At 38.0% G+C, this 21,272-nt stretch overlaps 1 protein-coding gene across 1 annotated transcript in view; it reads left to right on the top strand.

Annotated features, from left to right (window-relative positions):
• XKR4 (XK related 4) overlaps positions 1-16,593 on the top strand; it is a 242,175-nt gene extending 225,582 nt beyond the window's left edge. The window contains exon 3 of the mRNA XM_042786334.1: positions 5,185-16,593. Within this exon, the coding sequence (XP_042642268.1) occupies positions 5,185-6,131 (947 nt within the window). The 3' untranslated portion in view covers positions 6,132-16,593. The remainder of the gene's footprint in view (positions 1-5,184) is intronic.
• Positions 16,594-21,272: the final 4,679 nt, after the last annotated feature.

Below are 21,272 nucleotides of genomic sequence, written 5' to 3'. Positions count from 1 at the left end.
TTCAGGCCTGAAGGGGACTGTGAATGTTAGAGATCCTTGGCTTTGGTTCATAGAAGCACCTGGAAGCTTGGATGCCTATAATGTTACTTCTCCAGCTGGGTAGGAAACTCATAAAAATAGGCTTCCTTAAAAAACGTTTCGTAGTCCCAGATCCCAGGCAATGTTGTCATGACCAGATGTCCTGCTACATTTAGTATTCCTGCTTTTACATGAATTTACTTCTGGAAATGGTAAGATCAGTACAATTTTAAAAAGGAGGATGAAGCAGAAACAGAAGCCTTGGCAGGAGTTTGATTTCTGAAATCAGGTTGAATGTTAAGGAGCACTTTCTCTGATCAGTTAATTCATTTGTAGGGTTTTCAGCTGACCTGAGATGTTCTGTAATTATTCTATACAAGATTTATGGATTGATGTGATTAGAAAAAAAGTAGTTTATGGACCTGAATATGCCTTTACTCTTTCAAATAAAAATCAGGAGTAAGATAAAACTAGTGTGAGAATGAGACCCATATTTTTTTCAGTTACATCACAGTCTAAAGGTTACATTGTGGGAGTGGGAGAAAAATGCAAACTAGTAAATCATATATGCTGCTTAGACATTAAATTGCTTTCCTCAAAGTTAAATAAATTGGGAGAACCATAATGCAAAGGCAGAGGTGTCAGCAAGATATAATTAAGCTGTGAATTGCCAAGCAGAAATGTGATATGGTAAACCCTTTTCTGTTGTGAGCAGTTCTATTTGGATTACTCACAAACAAAATATTTCAGCCAGATTTCTCACAAATACTGTTGAGAAGAGCTTCACTGTCTTTCCTGTAGCTGTTTGAGCCTGCTTCCCTGAAATAATATTATATTTGTGAATGTATCCATCTCTGTATACATTCTCTTTTCCCTCATTTATGTTTCCTTTCACTTGTGAAAGTCCTGTTTGTGTGGTTTTGTCTTGTCTTTAATGAGCTGTAGCTCGTTGCAGTGTATTATGTATATTTAAAGTAACAGTATAGATATGCCACACACTATAAAATGAAAGAACATGTATTATATTTGGAGAGATGAATCATTTCCAGGGAAAGAAATTAAAATTATAATTCAATCAAAGCAATTCTTTTTTTTTCAGACAGGAAGTGCAGTATTTTAAGGACATCTGAAACTCATCTGTAATTACAAGGTTGTCATTCCTTTATACAAATAATTACAATTAAATAATGCAAACCATTAACGGAATAAATGAGGTTAAATTGTATTTTTAATTCAAAACAGATTTTAATTAGTTCCTGATGGAAAGTTGTCCTGATATAATTCATTATTGGCTACTCTCACTATTGAGACTGTTGGTGGTAGGCTAATCTACAAAGGCTGGAAGTGGGTAGGTGCACTCCCCACTAATTACTACTCAAAGTTTTTTGGCTGCTCATTTCAGAAACAAACAAAAGTATCATTTGCCTGATGCAATATGTGAAATGATCCTTTTTCTGTCCAAAGCCTGTATTTCTTTCTTCTTCAGGACAGAACATTAGAAACCAAATCATATACTGCAGAAAAAAATGTCGAGTTTCAACTTTAGAAGAGGAACAAACAGGAACATGCTTTCATGTTTCCCAAGGCCATTTTACAGAATTCCTGCCTGGACTTTAACAGTCTGTAATGGATGAGCATATAGTTTCTTGCGTATATATTCACTCAGAATGGCTAGTTAATCTTAATTTCCAAGGTCAAGACCCTAAATATAAGACTGATATACAAGACTGTCAAAAACACCATAAAACTGCTGCAACACCCAAAGAGAGTGCAGAGGCTGCAGCTGAGCGAGCAGGAAAGTTGGTTCTTGTTCTTCGTGAACGGCCTGTTAATTTCTGAATGGCAAATAAGCCTTCCCCACTGTGGAAGCAAACCCATCCGCACTGTTACAAATTATTTGTTTTTCATAAGGTCTATAGGACATCCTTTTTTCCTGATGCCATGTTAGTACGTTTAAAGTTTTGGTTTGATAGTAATAGAAATTTGGTTTAGTTCTTCTTTTGAAATAGGGATAAAGAGGTCTATGTGAACACATACTCAGCAAATGCACGATTATGTTTTAATAGATTTATTATCCATTCATTGCTACAATAATTCATTTTCTCTCTCACCATTCCCAGTGAATTATTTATATAGTGATGTTTATTAGCAAATGGCCATTTGCATCACTTTTACATTATTGTTCTCATTATTATTTATTTATACTTTTAATAATTCTTTAGTGCTTGGTCTCATCAATAAAGAAAAATGGATGGTACCCATGAAGTGTTTAAACTTACCTTAATTCTATATCCCTAACACCACTGCCAATAGCACAAGAGTAGATACATACTATTTTAACTGGCAGTTCTTTCCTTTTATACGTTCCCTTGTCTCCTTTTCTCCCCTGTATGCTAGTATCCCTGAGCTCCTTCTGTTTCCTCATTAATGACTATTTAAATAACAGAACTACGCTGCTGTTGTACTTGCTTCTTTCTCTCTCAGACAATGACTATGAATTAATTAGCATTAGAACACTGGAAATTCCTATGAATTTTAACATTTCATTTGAAACATTCTGTGTGCATTATTGAATGATTTTACATCTACTAATGCAGAACTGATGATATCTCTGCAAACCTCCAGGGGAGTATGTGGGGTCATTAAAGTTAGATTTGCAAAGAAAATATATGGTTTTCTCTCTCACATTATTCTTTCCTGTGCTGATAATACTATTTTTGAGCTCTTGTTCAGAGTGGTTCATTTGTATTGAAAAATTCTCTTATCCTTTATCCGATTCATCTACCTTTGCAAGCTTTTCATTTCATAAGGGAAATGAACTGTGTTTTTTCAGTAGTTAAAGCATTCCTACAGGAAAACAAGAACTTACATTTTCAGCTGTTAGTATTGTCTCCAGAGATAATGGTCACCGAAAGGCAGCCAAGCATGAAAAGCAAATATACATGTCAGAAATGAAAATAACAATTTATACCATGTCTCCTTCCTGTCTTCATTGCTGATAGTTTATTCTCTCCGTGAAGGAGAATGAATTCCAGAAGTAACACTGGTGTTTTGGCATCCAGGCATTTGCCTTGGAAGGAAAATCATGATGTTTTATTAAAAATTTCTCCTTGGAAGCCTAAGTTTGTTCAATATTTCTGCTGATTGTTTATTATTATTTTTATTTTTAAAACAAAGGCTTTTTAAATTCATGGGTTCATGGGAGCTCACAACATAATTAGCAACCTGCCAGTGACTGGGGGAGAAACACTAGCAAACACAAGCCCTCCTGAAAGCAGTGAATCCCTCTGTACTACTTTGTGAGAAAAATCTTAGTGCGTTAAGTCAGGTGGACTGCTTAAATAGATTTTTTTCCTCCGGAATCAGATATTATTTCCATAACCTACATTTTTCTGGTTTAAAAATAAACTTCTTTTTCAAAAGTGAACAGCAACATGTATTTAGGCATAAATTTACCACTCTGTATTAACAAATTTGCATAAAATTTATAATATGTAAGTAACATATTCTTCATGGTTGAGTTCTAAAGAAAGCTATTGAACAGGAAGGAAAAATACTGCCTATGCATCCAGAACCAAAGGTTGGTGAAATGATTAAACAGCTTTTAACAGAAGAAAAAATAAATGTTTTCTTCATTTCAGTTTGCTTTACTTGAATAACTAATTAAAAGTTAAGAAACTGCTCAGAAATAGAGTAAGCTGAAGCATCATTATCTTTAAATGGTCTATGAATATATTCTTAGTCTGGGATGCTGATACTTATGAATTTATTCATTAACTGTATATAAAATTTACTTTGGTAATAAACCAGTTTTAAGTATAAAATGTTTGCTGCATTTTTCCTCAGTATACAACACATTTATTGCAATTTTATTTAAATAATAAATACACTTGAAAGGCTGGTGTTTTGCATTTTAGTTGAATTCCCATTTTCATCCAAAGCAGCTTGATATGAGTTGTAAGTAAATAAGAATTAATCTTCTAGTAAAGAAGATTTCTAACAGAATGCTATGTAATTGTTAAGCATTTGAATAATTATGCTGAACTATATCACCTCTTAAATGGGAATGTAAGGTATTTTTCTGGTAGCGTATGGAAGTAACAGATTAGTTTAAAGATTAGATTCATTTGCAAAGCAACCTTTTTTTCAAGTTTACCTACCGACAACAATCAAACTCACCTGAGGAAAAAAGTATAATATACATTCAAAGTAAGCATAGAAAGTTTTGGTTTTTTAAATTTGTTTTAATTTTTTTATTTTCAAGTTAATAGGAATCATTTTCACAAAAAGGTTTGAGTATCTCATAAGAAATAATTTTATATGCAATTGCTTTTGTGAAAAATATTTGACAGGTTTTCCAGAAATATTATAGTTCAGGGCCTTATAGATAGGCAATTCTGTGACAGATGAGAGATAGAATGGCTGCGTGAACATTGAATTGTAACTGCCTATTTTAGGGGCATTCATACTCAGAATTTTAATGCAATAGAAAATTCCAACATTTCTAAAATTAATTTCCAACTGAAAGAAAATAAAGTTTTGACATTTTCTGTGCATTCAAATTCTGTTTAAAAGTGGTGGAAATATCAAAACAGGCAAAATTTTTTTCCTCAGCAAGAGTAAAGCAGTTACTTTAAATTGTGATGTAACAAGAATTACATTAATTTATTTTAAAAATGAAGATTTATGCTCACGTTGTTATCGATTTAGTTTATATGTATATGATGCTGGAATTTTAATTAGAAAGACTTGTTTGTTTTATATTAGGCTTTTTTAATAACTTATCAAAATCAGAAAATTCTTATTCTTTCTTTAAGGCAGCCACCACAGTAAATCCTGTTAAATCACACAGCTGACAGAGATACCAATTCCTGACTTGCTCTGAGTTGTGAATTAATTAATTAGTTTCAAACATAAAATTGCTAGAGAAGCGTTTCAGGGTGTAGTTCGATAGCCACTCTTGTTTGCGCGTCTTGAACATTGTAAGGGCAATGAAGTTGCAGCAGTGGAGGTCCATTTCTCAATACTGGCCGCGCTAAAGGAGAAGGAGGAGATTTTATCATGTCAGTGGTGGAGAACACATTTAAAGCAGCAAAGATGTTACCAGTTCCAACCAAGTGCTGATATACTAATTATGCCTTAACTGCATCTCCTGTTTCCTCCTAGGTCTTACTGCTGCAGCATCTCTCGTATCCCTGGCCTGGGCTTTGGCGTCCTACCAAAAGGCCCTCCGTGACTCCCGTGATGACAAGAAACCCATCAGTTATATGGCTGTTATCATCCAGTTCTGCTGGCATTTCTTCACAATTGCAGCAAGGGTCATTACTTTTGCTCTGTTTGCCTCGGTTTTCCAGCTGTACTTTGGGATCTTCATCGTGCTGCACTGGTGCATCATGACCTTCTGGATCGTCCACTGCGAGACAGAGTTTTGCATCACTAAATGGGAGGAGATAGTTTTTGACATGGTTGTTGGGATAATCTATATCTTCAGCTGGTTCAATGTCAAGGAAGGAAGGACACGCTGTAGGCTTTTCATTTACTATTTTGTGATCCTTTTAGAAAACACCGCCTTGAGTGCTCTCTGGTATCTGTACAAGGCCCCACCAATCTCTGATGCATTTGCCATACCAGCACTGTGCGTAGTGTTCAGCAGCTTTTTAACAGGCATTGTTTTTATGCTAATGTACTATGCCTTCTTTCACCCCAACGGACCAAGGTTTGGTCAGTCGCCAAGCTGTGCTTGTGAGGACCCTGCCGCCGCCTTCACTCTTCCCCCAGAAGTGGCAACAAACACTCTACGGTCCATCTCCAACAACCGGAGTGTCACGAGCGAGCGGGATCAAAAATTCGCAGAGAGGGATGGGTGTGTGCCTGTGTTTCAGGTGAGACCCACCGCGCCATCCACACCTTCATCCCGGCCACCAAGGATTGAGGAGTCTGTCATTAAAATCGATCTGTTCAGGAACAGGTACCCAGCGTGGGAGAGACACGTGTTGGACAGGAGCCTGAGAAAGGCAATCTTAGCATTTGAATGTTCCCCTGCTCCTCCACGGCTACAGTATAAAGATGATGCCCTTATCCAGGAGCGCTTGGAATATGAAACCACATTATAAACAAAACAAAAACGCAGCTTGAAGAAGCTCCAATGTTACAGTCCAAATTAGGGGTTGACAGTAGGGCTGTAGGATTAACTAAACTGCGTACTACAAGTAGAGCAGCAAGCTGTAGTGTTCTTAGTCTGGCTATCATCATGATTATCATTTGATCCACTGTGTGCAGTCTGTCTGCAGGACACGGATACAGCAGCATCACCTGAAAGCCTCAAAAAAAACCCAAACCCTGACCCACATGTCCAGATCAGTTGCTTCAGCTGGGGAAACTCACCCACGACTCCTTGCTGCTGTGAAACTCTGACTGCACAGTACTTACAATCAAAACAAAAGGAAGGCTCTGACCAGAGCTTTCAACTTTAACCAGTAGTGCATTTTATTTTAGAAATGAATGATTGATATTTGCATAATCAATGGCAAAAACAAACAAACCCTCTTCAAAAATAACAAAACTGTAGCACACGGTGTTGCTGTTATGAAAACTGTTTTCTGGGGAAAAAATAGGAGCATAGTAGTCTTCAACACTCCCATAAACCAACCATTCAGGGTAGAATAGGTTTGCAAAATAGTTCTTAATTAAAAAGATACATTGTCATGTTTGTAAGGCTATCAGTGGAAGCTAAATTCTGAGTAATTAGGTCATAAACATTAATACTACCAGAACTGTTTGTTTTCTGTGGAATTTCAACGTCTTTTTAAATGCTATTTAGGTTCTTTATGTTACTTTCAACAGAAATCCTATGCAGCTCACTTCTGGTTTTCAGGAGAAATAAGGAGCTCTAGCACGTAGTGATGTAAATTAAATGATAATCATGATTCAGTGTTCAATTTGCAAAAAAAAAAAAAAAAAAAAAAAAAAAAAAGATGTATATGTAAAAGAACAGGGAAGTATAGTTTTCGTATTCTAAACCTTTTGGAGGAGCCCATTCAGATATTTCAGAAGAAACTACAAGGAGATGAACACGCTGAAACTTCTCTGTTTCAGGACTGGGAATGCATGATTCAGTGGGTGAATGTATGTAGGGGTGACAAGAGACTGTGACGTGCCATACCCTTCTAGTGCCAAACATTGTATAACTGCAAGGTTGATATTGCCTGAGGGACAGATAACGAGTGGCACGAGCCCTACCAGAACAAGAAGCAGGAAAGACCAATCAAGTTCTCAACGTGTAGAGACAGCTCTGATTTTTCCCACCCAAGGTGAAAGTGATGTCTTTTAAAGGCTTTCAGTCACCTCTTAGTAAGTATATCCACTGAAGTATAATATAAGCAAATTAAGTGGAAGACCCTCTTCTGCCTGTTCAAGACTTGTGTTCAAATATGTCAAAAAATTACATTGAATCTCTTGTAATAGAGTGCTTTTGCTGCAAGCTTTTGGGTTTTAAATACCTCCCTAAATCTAGTCAATGGTATCCTCCTTTATGTTAAAAGTATCCCCTGATGGTGCTTTCAGATGCATTAAAGGTGCAAGTCAAAATTTGATAGTATTTTTTTTAAAGCTGGTGCAGAGTGAAAAACTCATGAATTATTTCAATATTTTTGTAAACTAAAAATATGGTATAAAAAGGTTACTTTTTATAAACCTCAAATCTTTTAATACATTTCATTCTCTTTATAGCTTAGATTTTAAGAATTGGTCCATGAATTTTATCAACTGGCTTCTGCAGGTTGATATAAACCTGGTTTTCACACATTATGGATTTGTTTTGCAGTGTAATGCTATATGAAAGCCTACATGGGTACTTTTAGAATACTCTATAAACCGTGGATCCTGCTTCAAAAGTAAGTGGCTTGTAAAGACACCAAGCGATTCCATAAGAAACAATTTGCTTTAACTATTTCCATCCACTTTAGGAGAGTGAAGCAGAACTGAAGAGTTACTGTTGTAAATGGCTTTGTCAGGATGGAGAAGACCTGATGATTGGTATTGTAATCTTCACTGTCAGGTATATCCAATGTAGTCACTGCTGTATATGCTGCCAGGCAAATTTCTGTCTTTTCCTATTATTAATATTTGTACTATGAAATGGCCAAGGTTACACAGACTGTGTTTATTTGTATGCGTTCAATTAGCCATTTTTAATGTTGACTTTTTTTATTAGTGAAATGTTCGATACCTGTTGTTCTTTGCTGGGGCGAGTTCCACAGAACAAAACATCTGTGAAAGTACAGGAATCTGCAAGGCAGAGGGAACTTTACACAGATTAGAAAACTCCCAAGCTTCAAGGGTTTCTTAGGTATTTTCAAATTAAGCAGTGGCCAGCTGCCTCTATAATAATTTTTTAAATAAAATAATTCTTTGATAGTCCAAACCTGAAGCTCTGTACAAAGTGATTGTCTTTCCCTCCATGGAGTTACAGCTGATTATTCAGTGAAAAACGTTCATATTTTGTCAGAAAATATACCACTGCAAGAACTGCTAAAAAAAGATTTTAGGAGCAAGTCCTTTGTCCCATCAAATTCAGTAAAGCCTTCACTCCAGAATCAAACACTAGCTCACACAAGAAAATTGCTGATTTTCTTTACAAACAAGGCAAAAGGTAAGCTTTGTAGTCCTAGATGTGGAAACAGTTTGATGCGTTTGCCGCTGCTGTAGCAACTCAGAAATTTTAGCAGAAGCGGGGCACAGGGGCAGTGCTCTTGAGCTCTCGCCTTCCTCCTGGGGAGAGGGGCAGCATCGCAGCTGTCAGCGAGGCTTGTCCCCTACTGATGTCCCTTGCATCCTGCCTTGCTCTTCCTCGCAGCTGTGAGCCCTTTAGTCAGGGCTTACAGAACCCAACATTGCTTCGTACAGAATTTAAAGGGTTACAGTCTGGACCAGTGCTTGCATTGCAAGGTTTCTGAAGAAGGTTTGGGATGAGTTTGTTTGATTTGCTCTTGTTTGGTTTTGGAAGGAAGGACACTGAGGTGTTATTTATCCATTTACTTTCTTTGCTCTCCCAGCGTTTTTAATTTTTGTTAATACTGTTTGTAAAAATGTTTATCTTAAGCAAGCTACTGCAGGGTCTGAGTGCACAACACCATACGTGGCAGTAGATATACATACCTTGTCTTCAGAATTCAATCTGGCTGTTTGAGGAAGGGGGAGAAGTCATTTTACACTGAGTTAAAATCTTGTCTCCAAAATCTTGCTCTGTTCCATTTGTAACATCAGTGATACTTGCACTGAGAACAGGGTGGCCTAATGTTCAGATGACTATGCGGCCAGTTTCATAATTTGAATTTCTGTGAATAGTCGCATTAAAAGCTGTAAGAATTTTTTATAGAAATTGTCAAGATTTAACATAGTCCACGTTGAAATTCCATGATGGCCTTATAGACAGTTAATAACCAATATGCACCATTCTTTTTACCATAAACAGTTTTAAAATCAATAAAGTTCAGTTAAGACAGCAATAGCAAAAAAAAAAAAAAAAAAAAAATCAGGTCTTTTAAATTTCATTCCAGAATACAGGATAATAAAGAATTCATAATTATATTCTGGTAAAGAAAAGCAATCACATCTCTTTCTATAAGTAAGAGTTATGTAAGCATTGTTCTGATGAACCAAACAATTTTGCCAGCACATTTAACAGAGCTTATCTGGTTAAAGACTTGGTCCTAAAATTTTGAGAGTTGTGGATTTGTATGTTACAGAAAAGACAATTTAACTAGTATCCACTACTCTAGATAAAGGAGAGGTAATGCATACCCATGTTCATTCAGAAAACATATAAGAAAATGTAAGATAAACCTTTTGTCTTATTTTAAAAGTTATTTGTTCTATAGTGGGATAATTTTTAAAAAATACTAATTATTTGAAAATGTGCAATACTTTTTTCCTGCAGATTTAATAATGAAAAAATGGTTTCCACTTTTGTTTATGTCAGTTTAAATATGCTTCTTGTGCTAGAACAACGATTCTGTACTGGGGTTATATGGGCTTGATGGCATATAAACAATATTTTCACTGGCAAATCAACACGTTTTCTATTAATTAATTTCTATAACATTAGAGAAAAATTTCCTTCCAAAATTAAATGCTGGGCCTCGGCTGCCTGATTTTGTAAACTTATAAGCAGAGGAGGTAAATTAAAATTATATTTGAGCTGCAATTTTTAAATATGTGGTGAATAGCTATTAAACCCAAATTCATTTAAAACATATGGTAGTCTAGCCAATATATCATTATCTCCCCAGAAGAACAATTCATGAATGGTACTAAAAGTATGAGTGCTGCTTTATTTGGAAAGGGACGCCTAATCACACAATATATTCATTTACTTTTTATTGGTCAGCAAATACTCACAACTGGCCTGTTGTTTTTTTTACAGCCCAAATAAAACAATTTTGAAGTGTTTGTGATTTGTTCACACAACTCCTTAAGAGCCTTAAAAGTGGTGCTGTACTGAATTTAGCTGGTTCTACCAGTGATTCGGCTCCCAAAGCCACTGCCCTTTCTCTGCTCTGTCCCTGAAGTCATGCAATCCAGAGTGACTGAGATGCTGTGATTTACTCTGCATCCCCTGCACTGCCCGCATAATGCCAAGGAAAAGACTTCAGCAGGTTACTGGGGTCCTAACTGTTGCCTCTCTTGCTCCTGTGCATGGTGGGAAGCAGAGTAAATTGCAGTTGTGCATCCATGGAAATAAGCTTATTTAAGTTGAGCCCCTACAAGAGATGCATGATGAAAATAATCACATGTCCATGAACTTACAAGCCCAACACTTTAATTACTAATTCTGTAGTATAACAATGCAGAACATGGGAAGAATTGTCTAAATACACAATAAGCCATTTAATTTTGCTAATTGTAGCAATTAGACTATCTCACATGAAGCCCGTGCTCCCAGCAGAAAGCCAAAGGGAGTAAGTGGCAAACAGCCATTTATATACCAGAGACGTTATGTTACAAAATCTTCCCTTGATTGTTTATAGAATTATGTCTTTTCGGTATGGCATTGAATCCATTCCTCTTTATTCTGATAAAACAGATACAATGCAAAATGAGAACAGATTCTTTTAAATCTGGGAATTAAAAAAACAACAGATTACTGCAGTTCACATATAGTGATTTTTTGAAACAAATTCCATCATCGTTTTCACTTGACTGCAGATTGCTGAGTGATCTGCTCCTGAGATGATTTCTCACATCTGGTATGAGCAGATTTCATTCAGGAGAGACAGAGATGACCTTGTAATGCCTTGCTCGCACAAGGCTAGGGGAGTAGTGTCACTAATCTACCGATCATTTACAAAGCTTTTTTAATCCATGGGGGTTCCACTGGGACCATTTGTTTTACTGCAGAGAACTCACTGAGGGTGATTGGTGGGCTTTCTTCACACCTACACTGGGATGAATATGAGAAAATCAGGCTCCTGGCCTTGACTGAATAACTGCATGAATTCAGACCACGGTAATGAAAGTCTTCACCTCCTAGCTCCTAACCAAAGTCAGCTGGAGATCTGCTTCATACCAAAGAGCCTGAATGTCACTTGGCTCCACCAGAAATACATGCTCTAAGCTTAGTGCTAACTCAGCACGAATCAAAACACTTCTTCTTTCCTTTCTAGATCAAACATTTAAGAATATACCCATTTTGACCGAGTGGCCATTTTGTGATCCTTTTAAGGAGACTTTGAAAAATATCTCTGAAACGAGTCACTTCTAGTAATCCTTACAAAAACCAATCGCTGACCAGCACATTCATTAAAAAGAACTTTTTCTAAACATGTAAGCTTGGCTCCTGTACTTACGTTTTGTTCTGAATGCTTAGCATTTAACTCTTAGGCAGAAGATCTTGTATACCCTTTAGTAAGCCATGTGCCTACTCCAAATCCCAGAGCAAAGAGGACGGATATGCAAGATGATGGGGAAAAAGTCCTCTTCAGCATATTTATGGGGTGATTTGCATGAGCTAGAGAGGTAGGAGAGAAGCTTGAGTTATAGATGTATTCATTGACAGAGGTTTACAAGAAATTGTGAGATAAGCAACCAACTAATAGATCAAATCTAAACTTCTATGTGCAAGGCACTGTGAAATAAAAACAGCCAAGAAACTTTAAAGTATAACCAAAAATATCATTTCCAGGAATGATTGGGATAAACTTCAAAATGTAAAGGATTTGTCAATGTAACTAGATGCTACATTCATAGAAAGACAGACGTGACTGCTGTGGATACAAACATTTGCTGTATCTGTAGATTTCAGCCTGTTATTTCAGATATCCTTGGAAGCAATTGCTTCTGGATCTTACTTCAGGGCATGCAGTAGTTGTAGGCATGCTAACAGCTTTTCTACACAAGATCCGTTCTGCTGTAGGAAAGTCCACGTGCTTTTAACAAAGCGTTGGTTTGGGGTTTTTTTGCGCTGAACTGAACCTCACAAAAGCATTTCTAGTGTGAAATAGGTGTGTCCACTCAGCCACCTAGTGTGTACAGGGAACTGCGAAAAAGAATTTCTCTGATAAGTGATTTCCTCGAGGTAAAAAAGCTGCTGGTTGAATGTCTTGAAGAACCTTCAGAGGCATAACATAGTGGTAAGGCAAGATGTAGGCCACGTTTGGGTGCTATGAGTCCACTCAGGGCAAGGCCTGGTCATAGTCCAGCACTCTCTCCCCCACCTCATGCACCAAAGAGCCCGCAGAGAGGAAAATCACATGCATGGGCTGGACTAAAGCCACAACACACGGGGAGCAGATACCTGGCATGCTGTGGCACATGTGCAGAGGTCAGAACAGGCACACTGGGGGCCTTGGACTAATACTGTGATCCTCCGAACTGCACTAACCAGGAGCTCCTGAACTTTTTATGCTAGACATTCACGCGCCGAAAATTGGCTCCTGGACTTGGTCAGAAACACCTTGGTCTTCACAGTACAGAGTAGCTCAGCTCCTACCTCCCACCTAAGCCTGCCAGTATCCCCTGAGCAAGTATTCTTCTGCCCATCCTACCTGAAGGACTCGGGTCCTCTGGGATGCTATCAGACAGAGCTTTGCACAGAAGTACTCATGACTGCTTTTCCAGCAGTAGATTTGTAGTAAACAGAGACCAAGGGGAGAGCCAGGCTCCGTGATCTCTTCAGTTAACAATGATTCATATCTCTAGCTACTATCTCTCAGGGGAAGGCTGTAGGGCTGCACGCTACTGTGAAGAAGGGCATGCTCCCTCCCTCATATTTTGAGGCTGTTCTTCCTCTTTGTGGAAAATGTAAAGGTTATCCGGTGCAATGTAGACATACTTCTGGTATTTTGATGTATTCAGTCCCCTTGAGGGGAGCGGAGGACTCTGAGGTTGCTGCACATGTCCAGTGCCACTGCCTGCGTCCAGCCAGAGTAATGTCTACAGTGAAAATTTGAGGCAGATGCAAAACCACTCTGCTCACCTTCCAACCTGACCAAAAGCTGTATGAACATGGTTAGCACTGTGACAAAGCCTGAATCTCTGCACACGTCTTGAATCAGGTCTCTTAATGCACTGTGTGCTACTCTGGCCACGTTCACCTGGTTTTCTGCTGGAGCTCAGGCAGACTTTGTGCGTGCCCCAGAGCTACACCCTGTAGCTCATCCATAGTTCCCCGAGGCAGTGGGGCCCTCCCTTTGCAAGCCCAGTTCTTTCGCCAAACAAAGATCACCTGGGGCTGAGCAAAGGGCAAACAGGCTCTGTGCTGTCTAGTGAAGCATGTGCAGCAGACACGGTTTCTCTGGACAGTACGTTTGAACCACAGTTGTGTGCAAATTGCCCAGGTTATGGTGAATGCAAGAAGTAAGTTCAGTGCCCACAGTTTGGAGCATGCTATAAAGAGTTCTCTTTGTGAAAGTGTTTGTCATGATAAAAATAGTAGGATCATGTCTCATACTTGGGAACAAATTTACAGTATCAAATGCATTTTTCTCTATATATATATACACGTATATATATGTATGTGTGTGTGTGTGTGTGTGTGTGTATACACATGACAATGAGTCCTGAGATTCTATTAGGATTCAATCTTACAGTTCATTTAAATTCTAAACCTAAAAAAAAAAAAAGCATCAGGAGCATGGTCATCAAGGGTAATCAAATGATAACTGAAAAAAAATTACATTATTGGAAAACACATTCCAGTCATTATTAGAGACAGCTTTGCAATGTATTATGCCAGTACTTTAATGAAAAGTTGCGGAGGAAATATGTCTAATGCTTTATTTCATCATCTTAAATATTTAGGTAAAAGAACAGAGTTGGAGAGGGGAAATAAATAAAAGATTTGTACAAAATAAATGAGGATTTATCACATTTAGTTAATCAAAGGAGAAAAAAAAAACATATAGGCAAATGACAAAGGGATCAATTAAACCTTCGTTTCATTTAATGTTGGTTGCATTTGTTTCACTATCAGTTACCAATGTCAGTAGTTTATGAAGGAAATAACCTGCAATAATTAGGATGGTTTACTTGAATTTTGACTGAAGAACACTGGATAGTGTTTGTTATCGAACACATGTGTAGTTGCCTGATACATGCTGTCAGAAGGAAAGATTTGCTAGTTCATGGATTACCTACTGAGGATAAATTTCAGATGCATGTATTTGAAAACAATACCCCTGTCAATTTAAATGTATCATGCATGCATAGTGGCTATTTCTGAAATTTTAATTACTGATGCTTTTTTCAGTATGTATTCTATATTATAGTCTGTGTAACCCGGATTGTTTCTTAGACAGTGTTCAATCAGAGTTAGTTATAAATTTTATGAAGTTGAGGAAAAGATTATTAGCCAGTGAAAAAACTTGCTGCACTGAAGTTCAAGTATATGACTTGAGTTCCTGACCTGAGTCACCATTCAGCATCAAGGATAGTCTTTGAAAAATATAGTAACTTTCCAGCAGGATCTGATTGATGGACAGATAGATCTAAAATTTTCGCAGTGACTGGGTCAGACAACAACAGTAGCTACAGAGAGAAAGTTAAAAGCAGTCCCTAATGACTCCCAGCCTCGTTCCCTGCATTTCCATCTCAGGACACACGTAGCCTTCGTGTCAGCCAGCACCCACGCGTGCTGTGATCACTCCCAGCACCGGCTCTCTGGGTGTTCGCTCTTGCTGAAATGGAAAACAAAGTAGGCAGCTCGTTTCCAGCTCCAGTTCCCCCTGGGTTATTGGGCTGGCCCACGGGAGATATTTCACTGAGAACACTTCAGCCATCAGTGAGAATGCCACACCGAGCTGGGCAGGATTTAGCCTCTAGACAGCACTGTATGGACGATGAAAAATCTTCTTTTGTCAGCAAAGGGGGCAGCTGCCACTATTTGTAGTCGCAAAGTGCCAGCATATTGTCGTGTGTTTGTGGCTGCTATCAATTCCTCCTTTTTTATTTTATTGGAACAGCTTGGAACTTGTCAAGCTTTGCTTAGGTTGATTTGCAGCTAATTAATTCAACAGACATTTTTAATCTTGCAAATTTGTGACTTGTAATACGGTAATCAAGCTCCCGTGAGCAAACATTAATCAGTTAGGGATTAAAAAAAAAAAGTCCTTGTTAGCTGTGTTCAGCATGGTGCCCACACTGGTAAGAGAGATCTAGAAGAAATGCAACATTAGTAAATTCATTCTAGCTAAGCTTTCATCATTCATCTTATGAATCATTCATCCATTTGATTTGTTTTGTACATGTGAGGAGTTGTATTTAAAAGAGGATTGCTGGGATTGAGACAGCTCCAGTTACTGTCAGTGGGGAACTGGGCAAATTTCCTTCTGGTCCTCTATTTCCTTATTAACCAAAAAGTCATTCTGGCCAGCAGCAGTACAATTTAATTTCTGAGATGACTGCGCTGGTTGTGGAACATTTTATCCTGGAGAAATGACTGTAACAAAACAGATACTGCATTTACTAACAGCACTAAGAACTGAGTGAATGAGTGGAGAAAATATTTTATTTATTGCTTTTGACACACAGGTGGACTTTAGCTACTTTGACAGGAAGCAGAAGGGAAAAAAAAAAAATATAATGTTGCCTCTATCAAACCTGATCTCTGAATAAAGAAAGGCTTGTGATCAGCAAAGCATTTAAGTCCTTTCATAAGCAGGAAGGATGTAGGTTAGTACACTTGCAGTTTATGAAAATCGGTAGGAACGAGTGAGTGGTTTAATATTTAACCTAACTCTGGTACTTGGAAGAACATGGTTACAGCAACACAGGACTTGGCATGAGCTCACAGCTTGGCTGTACCCACTCCTGGTACAGATTTTTCAAACAGGGTGCTGTCACAGCCCCCTCCAGTTCGTCTGCACAGGGTGCATGTGTATGTACGTCAATGAGCAATCTGTACATACGTTTTATGGAAGCACCTCCACTGGTAACCTTAGCAGGAAGGCCAGAGATCAAAAAGACACAAAAGCAAAGAAATGATTCCTCCAGTCAGGATTAAGAGATGTTTGTGAAACACTGTGGAAAAGCTGCCCCTGCTGTTTCAGTGGATAAAGAAAGGAGCAGAGTCTTTTAACAGCAAAAAAAAAAAAAAAAAAAAAAACAAAACACCAACAGACCTTAATGCCAAAATACTATTTATGGTGCAATTACTCTCTCCTCTAGGAATGATGTTGACTGAGAAAATTCTAGGTATGTTACAAACTAACTGGAACACAAAGGGAGACAGTGAAAGATACTTCTTAGATTTACCTTCATTGGTATTGAGAGGAGTTGTTTATTAGCAATAAGATACAAAAGTGTCTCAAACTGAGGCCTGGGAGACAAGGATTTTGTATGGCTGTTATGCCAGTGATTGTTACATTTTGAAATCATAGTTCTTTATAATAGATTATAGGTCAAATAACTGTTTTTTTATTATTTTCTTTACAGAGGGTAAGTTTCAGATGGCTTCCATAAAAAAACATAAGGTTTAAAATAGGCTCAGAAGATGGGATTTTATGTATACGGATTACTATAGGCTTGGTGTTGTTCAAGTGCTTGTTCATTCCCTCATGCTCTCAGTTTCTCATGCAGTGCGTCCATAAGCCAATAGTGGATTTGCAGGTGCATGTTCCGTTAGTGCTAATAGTCCTCAGATCAACTTACTCATGCACAGCTGAGGAGCACATACATGGGGTGGTGTGCACTTGTAAAAGTGTAGAGCAGGAAAAATATAGAGGAGATGGAGATCAGTAGATGATGTGGTAGAGGCCTTATCCTAATTAGGGAACAGTTGTGAATTTTTAGAGTAGGTGAGCCTTCACAGTATTTGTTCATGCTCAGGTATTCTGTCATTCAGCTCATCATGGAAATTACTGCTGAAGGACTTTCGGCTGTATTAGAAGTTATCATCAATTCTTGCTTGTTTAGAAGCAGGAACAGTATCACCCTGATTTCAACAGAAATCACTATGGAGTCATCCATAGCCTCATGCATGATCAGTAAGTGTAGCATGTTATGATAGGTCTGTTTTCTTCAAAGATTCATTCTACCAGGTTTGCAGAATTTACTAGATACTGTTCTGATATTTTTCCTTGCTTCCATTTTCCTCCTGTGATTATGAGTCTCATATGCAAACCCCAACAGTAAAAGAAGACAACACTCAGGTTATCTAACAGACTTACTTTTCTCATGTTATAGTACAAAACTAAAAAATTCCTTTTCATAACACCTGGATATTGAAATAACCTCTATAGTTAGAGAAGAAAAAACAAGTTAAAGATGCAAATACTGAAATAACTTTATCAAGTGCAAAGCAGGAACATTTTTAAAGATAGCTATCATATTTTGCTGCTCAACTGATCTAACTTCATCATTCCAAAGCCTTGGTATGTGCTCATAGCAACCAAGAAGTAAATATGTTTTGTTTCTGAGATTATTTCTGGCTCACAGAACAGCCACTAACTGGGGATCGTGTGGGATTAGCAAGGAAAGATCCACCACCCCACTGCAGTTCTTCTTTAACAGGACTGTAGTTCCTTTAAATCAATTCCCATTGATTCTCAAGGGCAGAAACTGCCCCCTGTGTAATTTGTTCTACTTGAGGGGACAGATATTTTGCTGTCTATTCTTTGAGTTGTGTATTATTAATAAGCTAATGTTTATTCTAACAAATGAGCATCACTGAATATTCCTGCAGGTGCCATTCATCAATAGCAGAAGCTGGCTCTGTTCTTCTTCCAATGCTTGCTTACCTGCCTCTTTAATCAAGTGCTAACTTAACAATTTCTGTTTCTCATGCTACGGAGCCATGCAAAACCCAGTCTGACTTCTGGATTTGACCCGTGGCATTAGCAAATGGGACAGTCATCTTCTCACTGTAAGCCAAGTGCACTGGAAATGGTACCCACTGGGATGCAATAAATACAGTTCCTTAACGTGCTGATTTTATAATAATTTTCCAGGGTACAGCTGTGCTTTAAAACTTTGTGCAGCTCTCTGTAATCTTCTCATAATTAAAAAAAAAAAAAAAAAAAAAAAAAAAAAAAGAAAAAAAAACACCACCAACTTTAATTGTTCTTCATCAGTGTACACTGTTCTTTTTAAATTTATGATATGCAAGGAGCATGTCAGTTAATTGACATTGGACATTCCTAATGGATTCCTACGAAACTATTGATAAACCCAGTAGTAATTAAAAAGAGCATACTCTCCAGTCATTACAGCAGAATATATACTCAGATAAGGCTAATTAATTTGTGCATGCTTCCACCCTTCATCTCTTAAGATACAGAACTCAAAGCTTGTTTTCAGATTGACTGGTGAATTTGATTTCTTTTGGAGAAATGTGAGCAAAAGTGTTTCTAGGCTATTAGTAGAACAGGTGAGCCTTCCAAGCAATTTCATGTGAGGCAAACAGTCCTAAAAGACAGACTTGAAAACAGTCATGCTTACAAGACCTTCTTGAAAGAACTACAGCTAAGCAAAAAAACAAGCCAAAAGACACTCTTAAAGACTGATAGAGAAATTCTGCCTGGTGAACACATCAGTAAGTCATACTTACACCAGCACTCTGGACAGGACCATTTATTATCCTGGGATTTGCTTTGATTACAGGCAGTTTATAATCATAAAGGGCTTCCATGAAGGTCCACTGTAGCAAATGGATTACTTTCTTTTGAATTTAATGTAGTCCAATAGGCCCCAAGAGTAAGCACGTGGGCATTTTGCTTTTAAATTTCACAATGCCTCTCTAAGTAAAATTTATTTTTTAAGGAATCTCTTTTATAACTATTTTACAGCTTACTTGAACTTTACTATCAAGTGAAACTGTCAGTCATTGTGCACCCAATACTGATTAGGCTAAGTCAATGAAAATGTCTGAGGAAGGAATATCAGACTTTGTATTTAAAAACAGTCCACTGGAAATAATACTAAAGCATTTCTAGGTCTTCCAATTCTCTTAGTCACTGGATGAGGTCAAAATACCTGGCTAGATTCCAGGACAAATTAAAATAGCTGTTTAAATTTTCAGATGGCCTATGAATATATTAATTATATTTTAATATTTTATATATTTTTAAGTATCTTTTAAGCTATACATTTCAATTTCAAGAAAAATCCACATCTCTCTATAAAGCTTGAGTCACTGGGCTCCAGGGCAGCAGGGAAAAAATTGGACAAGTTGGGGAGGTGAAATTTTATCCTAAGCTCAGGCAAGAGTCCTGCTTTCCCCACCAGCCTGCTACCCCAGCCCTCCGTGATACCTGCCTGTCATGCTTCACCACTGAAACCCCTGAAAATGGATCTAGGATTTGGATCCTGACAAACCTCATCTCAGTCTTTAGTGCTGGGTCACACAGGAGGGGATGGACGCACCTCGATGTTAGGAGGGTAGGATCAGGCAGGTGCAGTTACATCTTCCAGTTTCTCCAGTGGCTACCACTGACACAACTGAACTGGTGATGGGGAGAGGGACTGCTTCTTCGTGGGGCAGATGTTGTCTGTGAGTGCTGAGACTTGGGGGCATTATTTGTAGCATGACTCTGTGAAAAGAAAAGGTGGCAAATAAAAGTTACGGTGCAGTGAAGAGTTTGCCTATGTGTGTCAAAAACCCAGAATGCCGAAAAACTGAAATGTAAATCTGGATGCCTAGGCTGTAGAGGTTAGCGCTAAGAACACAAACAAGTTTATTAGCTGGTGCAATGCAGTCCTCAAAATTGCAGTTTGTAGTTTTCCATCCTTTGAAAACTGATGTGCATAGGGAAAAACAAAGGATTGCCTTTATTGTCGTTTCACATGAAGAAAAAGGTTTTTGCAACTGTTTCAAAGATGTGTGCCTTTTAGCATATTTGTGTTTTATGAAATAAGGCCTGAAAAATACATCTCTCCCCTTCAAAATCAAAATATCCTTTTCTGTGTAGGTTTACATAAAACTGTAAAGCCTTGACTTCTCTGAGATCTGAGATTCTCACAGCCCCACTCCCTCCCTGCCTCAAAAAATCTGAGCAACTGAGCAGGAACTCCTGACAAACATTTTGTGGGAAGCTGCATTACTGCACTGCGCCAAGAAATCTCACACTCCAGTTTTCTAGTTTTCCACTTAGTTCTGTGTCAAGAGCAGGAAAAAATCAAAGGCCACAATGTGCAGGATGTGCAAGTGTAATTGGCAATTACCCGTGGCTTTGCCACAGTAGTATATGTGAACGTCAGTGATTCCTCATTTTGGGCCGCCATAGATAAAGTTGGTCAAAACCACACATCACTTTTGAAAATCATAATCAAAATACAGGGAGCTTAGGTAAAATTAAACAAAAATAAAATAAATTAAAAAAAAAAAAAAATCCAAACCACAACAGTTTAAGAGTTTCGGGATTTCCTTCTTTAATAGAAAAGAAAAATGAAAGAAGGCACAAATACATTTTTCTCTTTCATAGGTTATATGTAAACCATATGCACACACCAGAAGTACAAACCCTATGTTTTCACAGGCCAATCAAAAAAGAAACAAGCCTCCAAAACCATTTCAGTTTGTGATGCTCCCTGCTGCGATTTCTTCAAGCCAGGTGCCTAGTGCAGAATTCATGATACCGAATTGTATGTACCCATGTTGGGACCATCAGCAGTGGGACCTAACAGTAGGAGTCAGAAGAGCCAGCACATTACATGTTCAGCAACAGGATGTATTAGGTTGTTGCTACTGAAGAGAGGAAGACATCTCCAGATTTGCCCGTCTCCTAGGAATAGGCATTTTTGTGAAATTCATTCCCAGAGCC

Source organism: Tyto alba, unplaced genomic scaffold (genome assembly GCF_018691265.1).
Source record: "Tyto alba isolate M040663 unplaced genomic scaffold, T.alba_DEE_v4.0 Super-Scaffold_9, whole genome shotgun sequence".
NCBI classification, from domain to species: Eukaryota; Metazoa; Chordata; class Aves; order Strigiformes; family Tytonidae; genus Tyto; species Tyto alba.
Note: the sequence above shows the minus strand (reverse complement) of the source record. Positions and strands in the feature narration are given on the sequence as shown.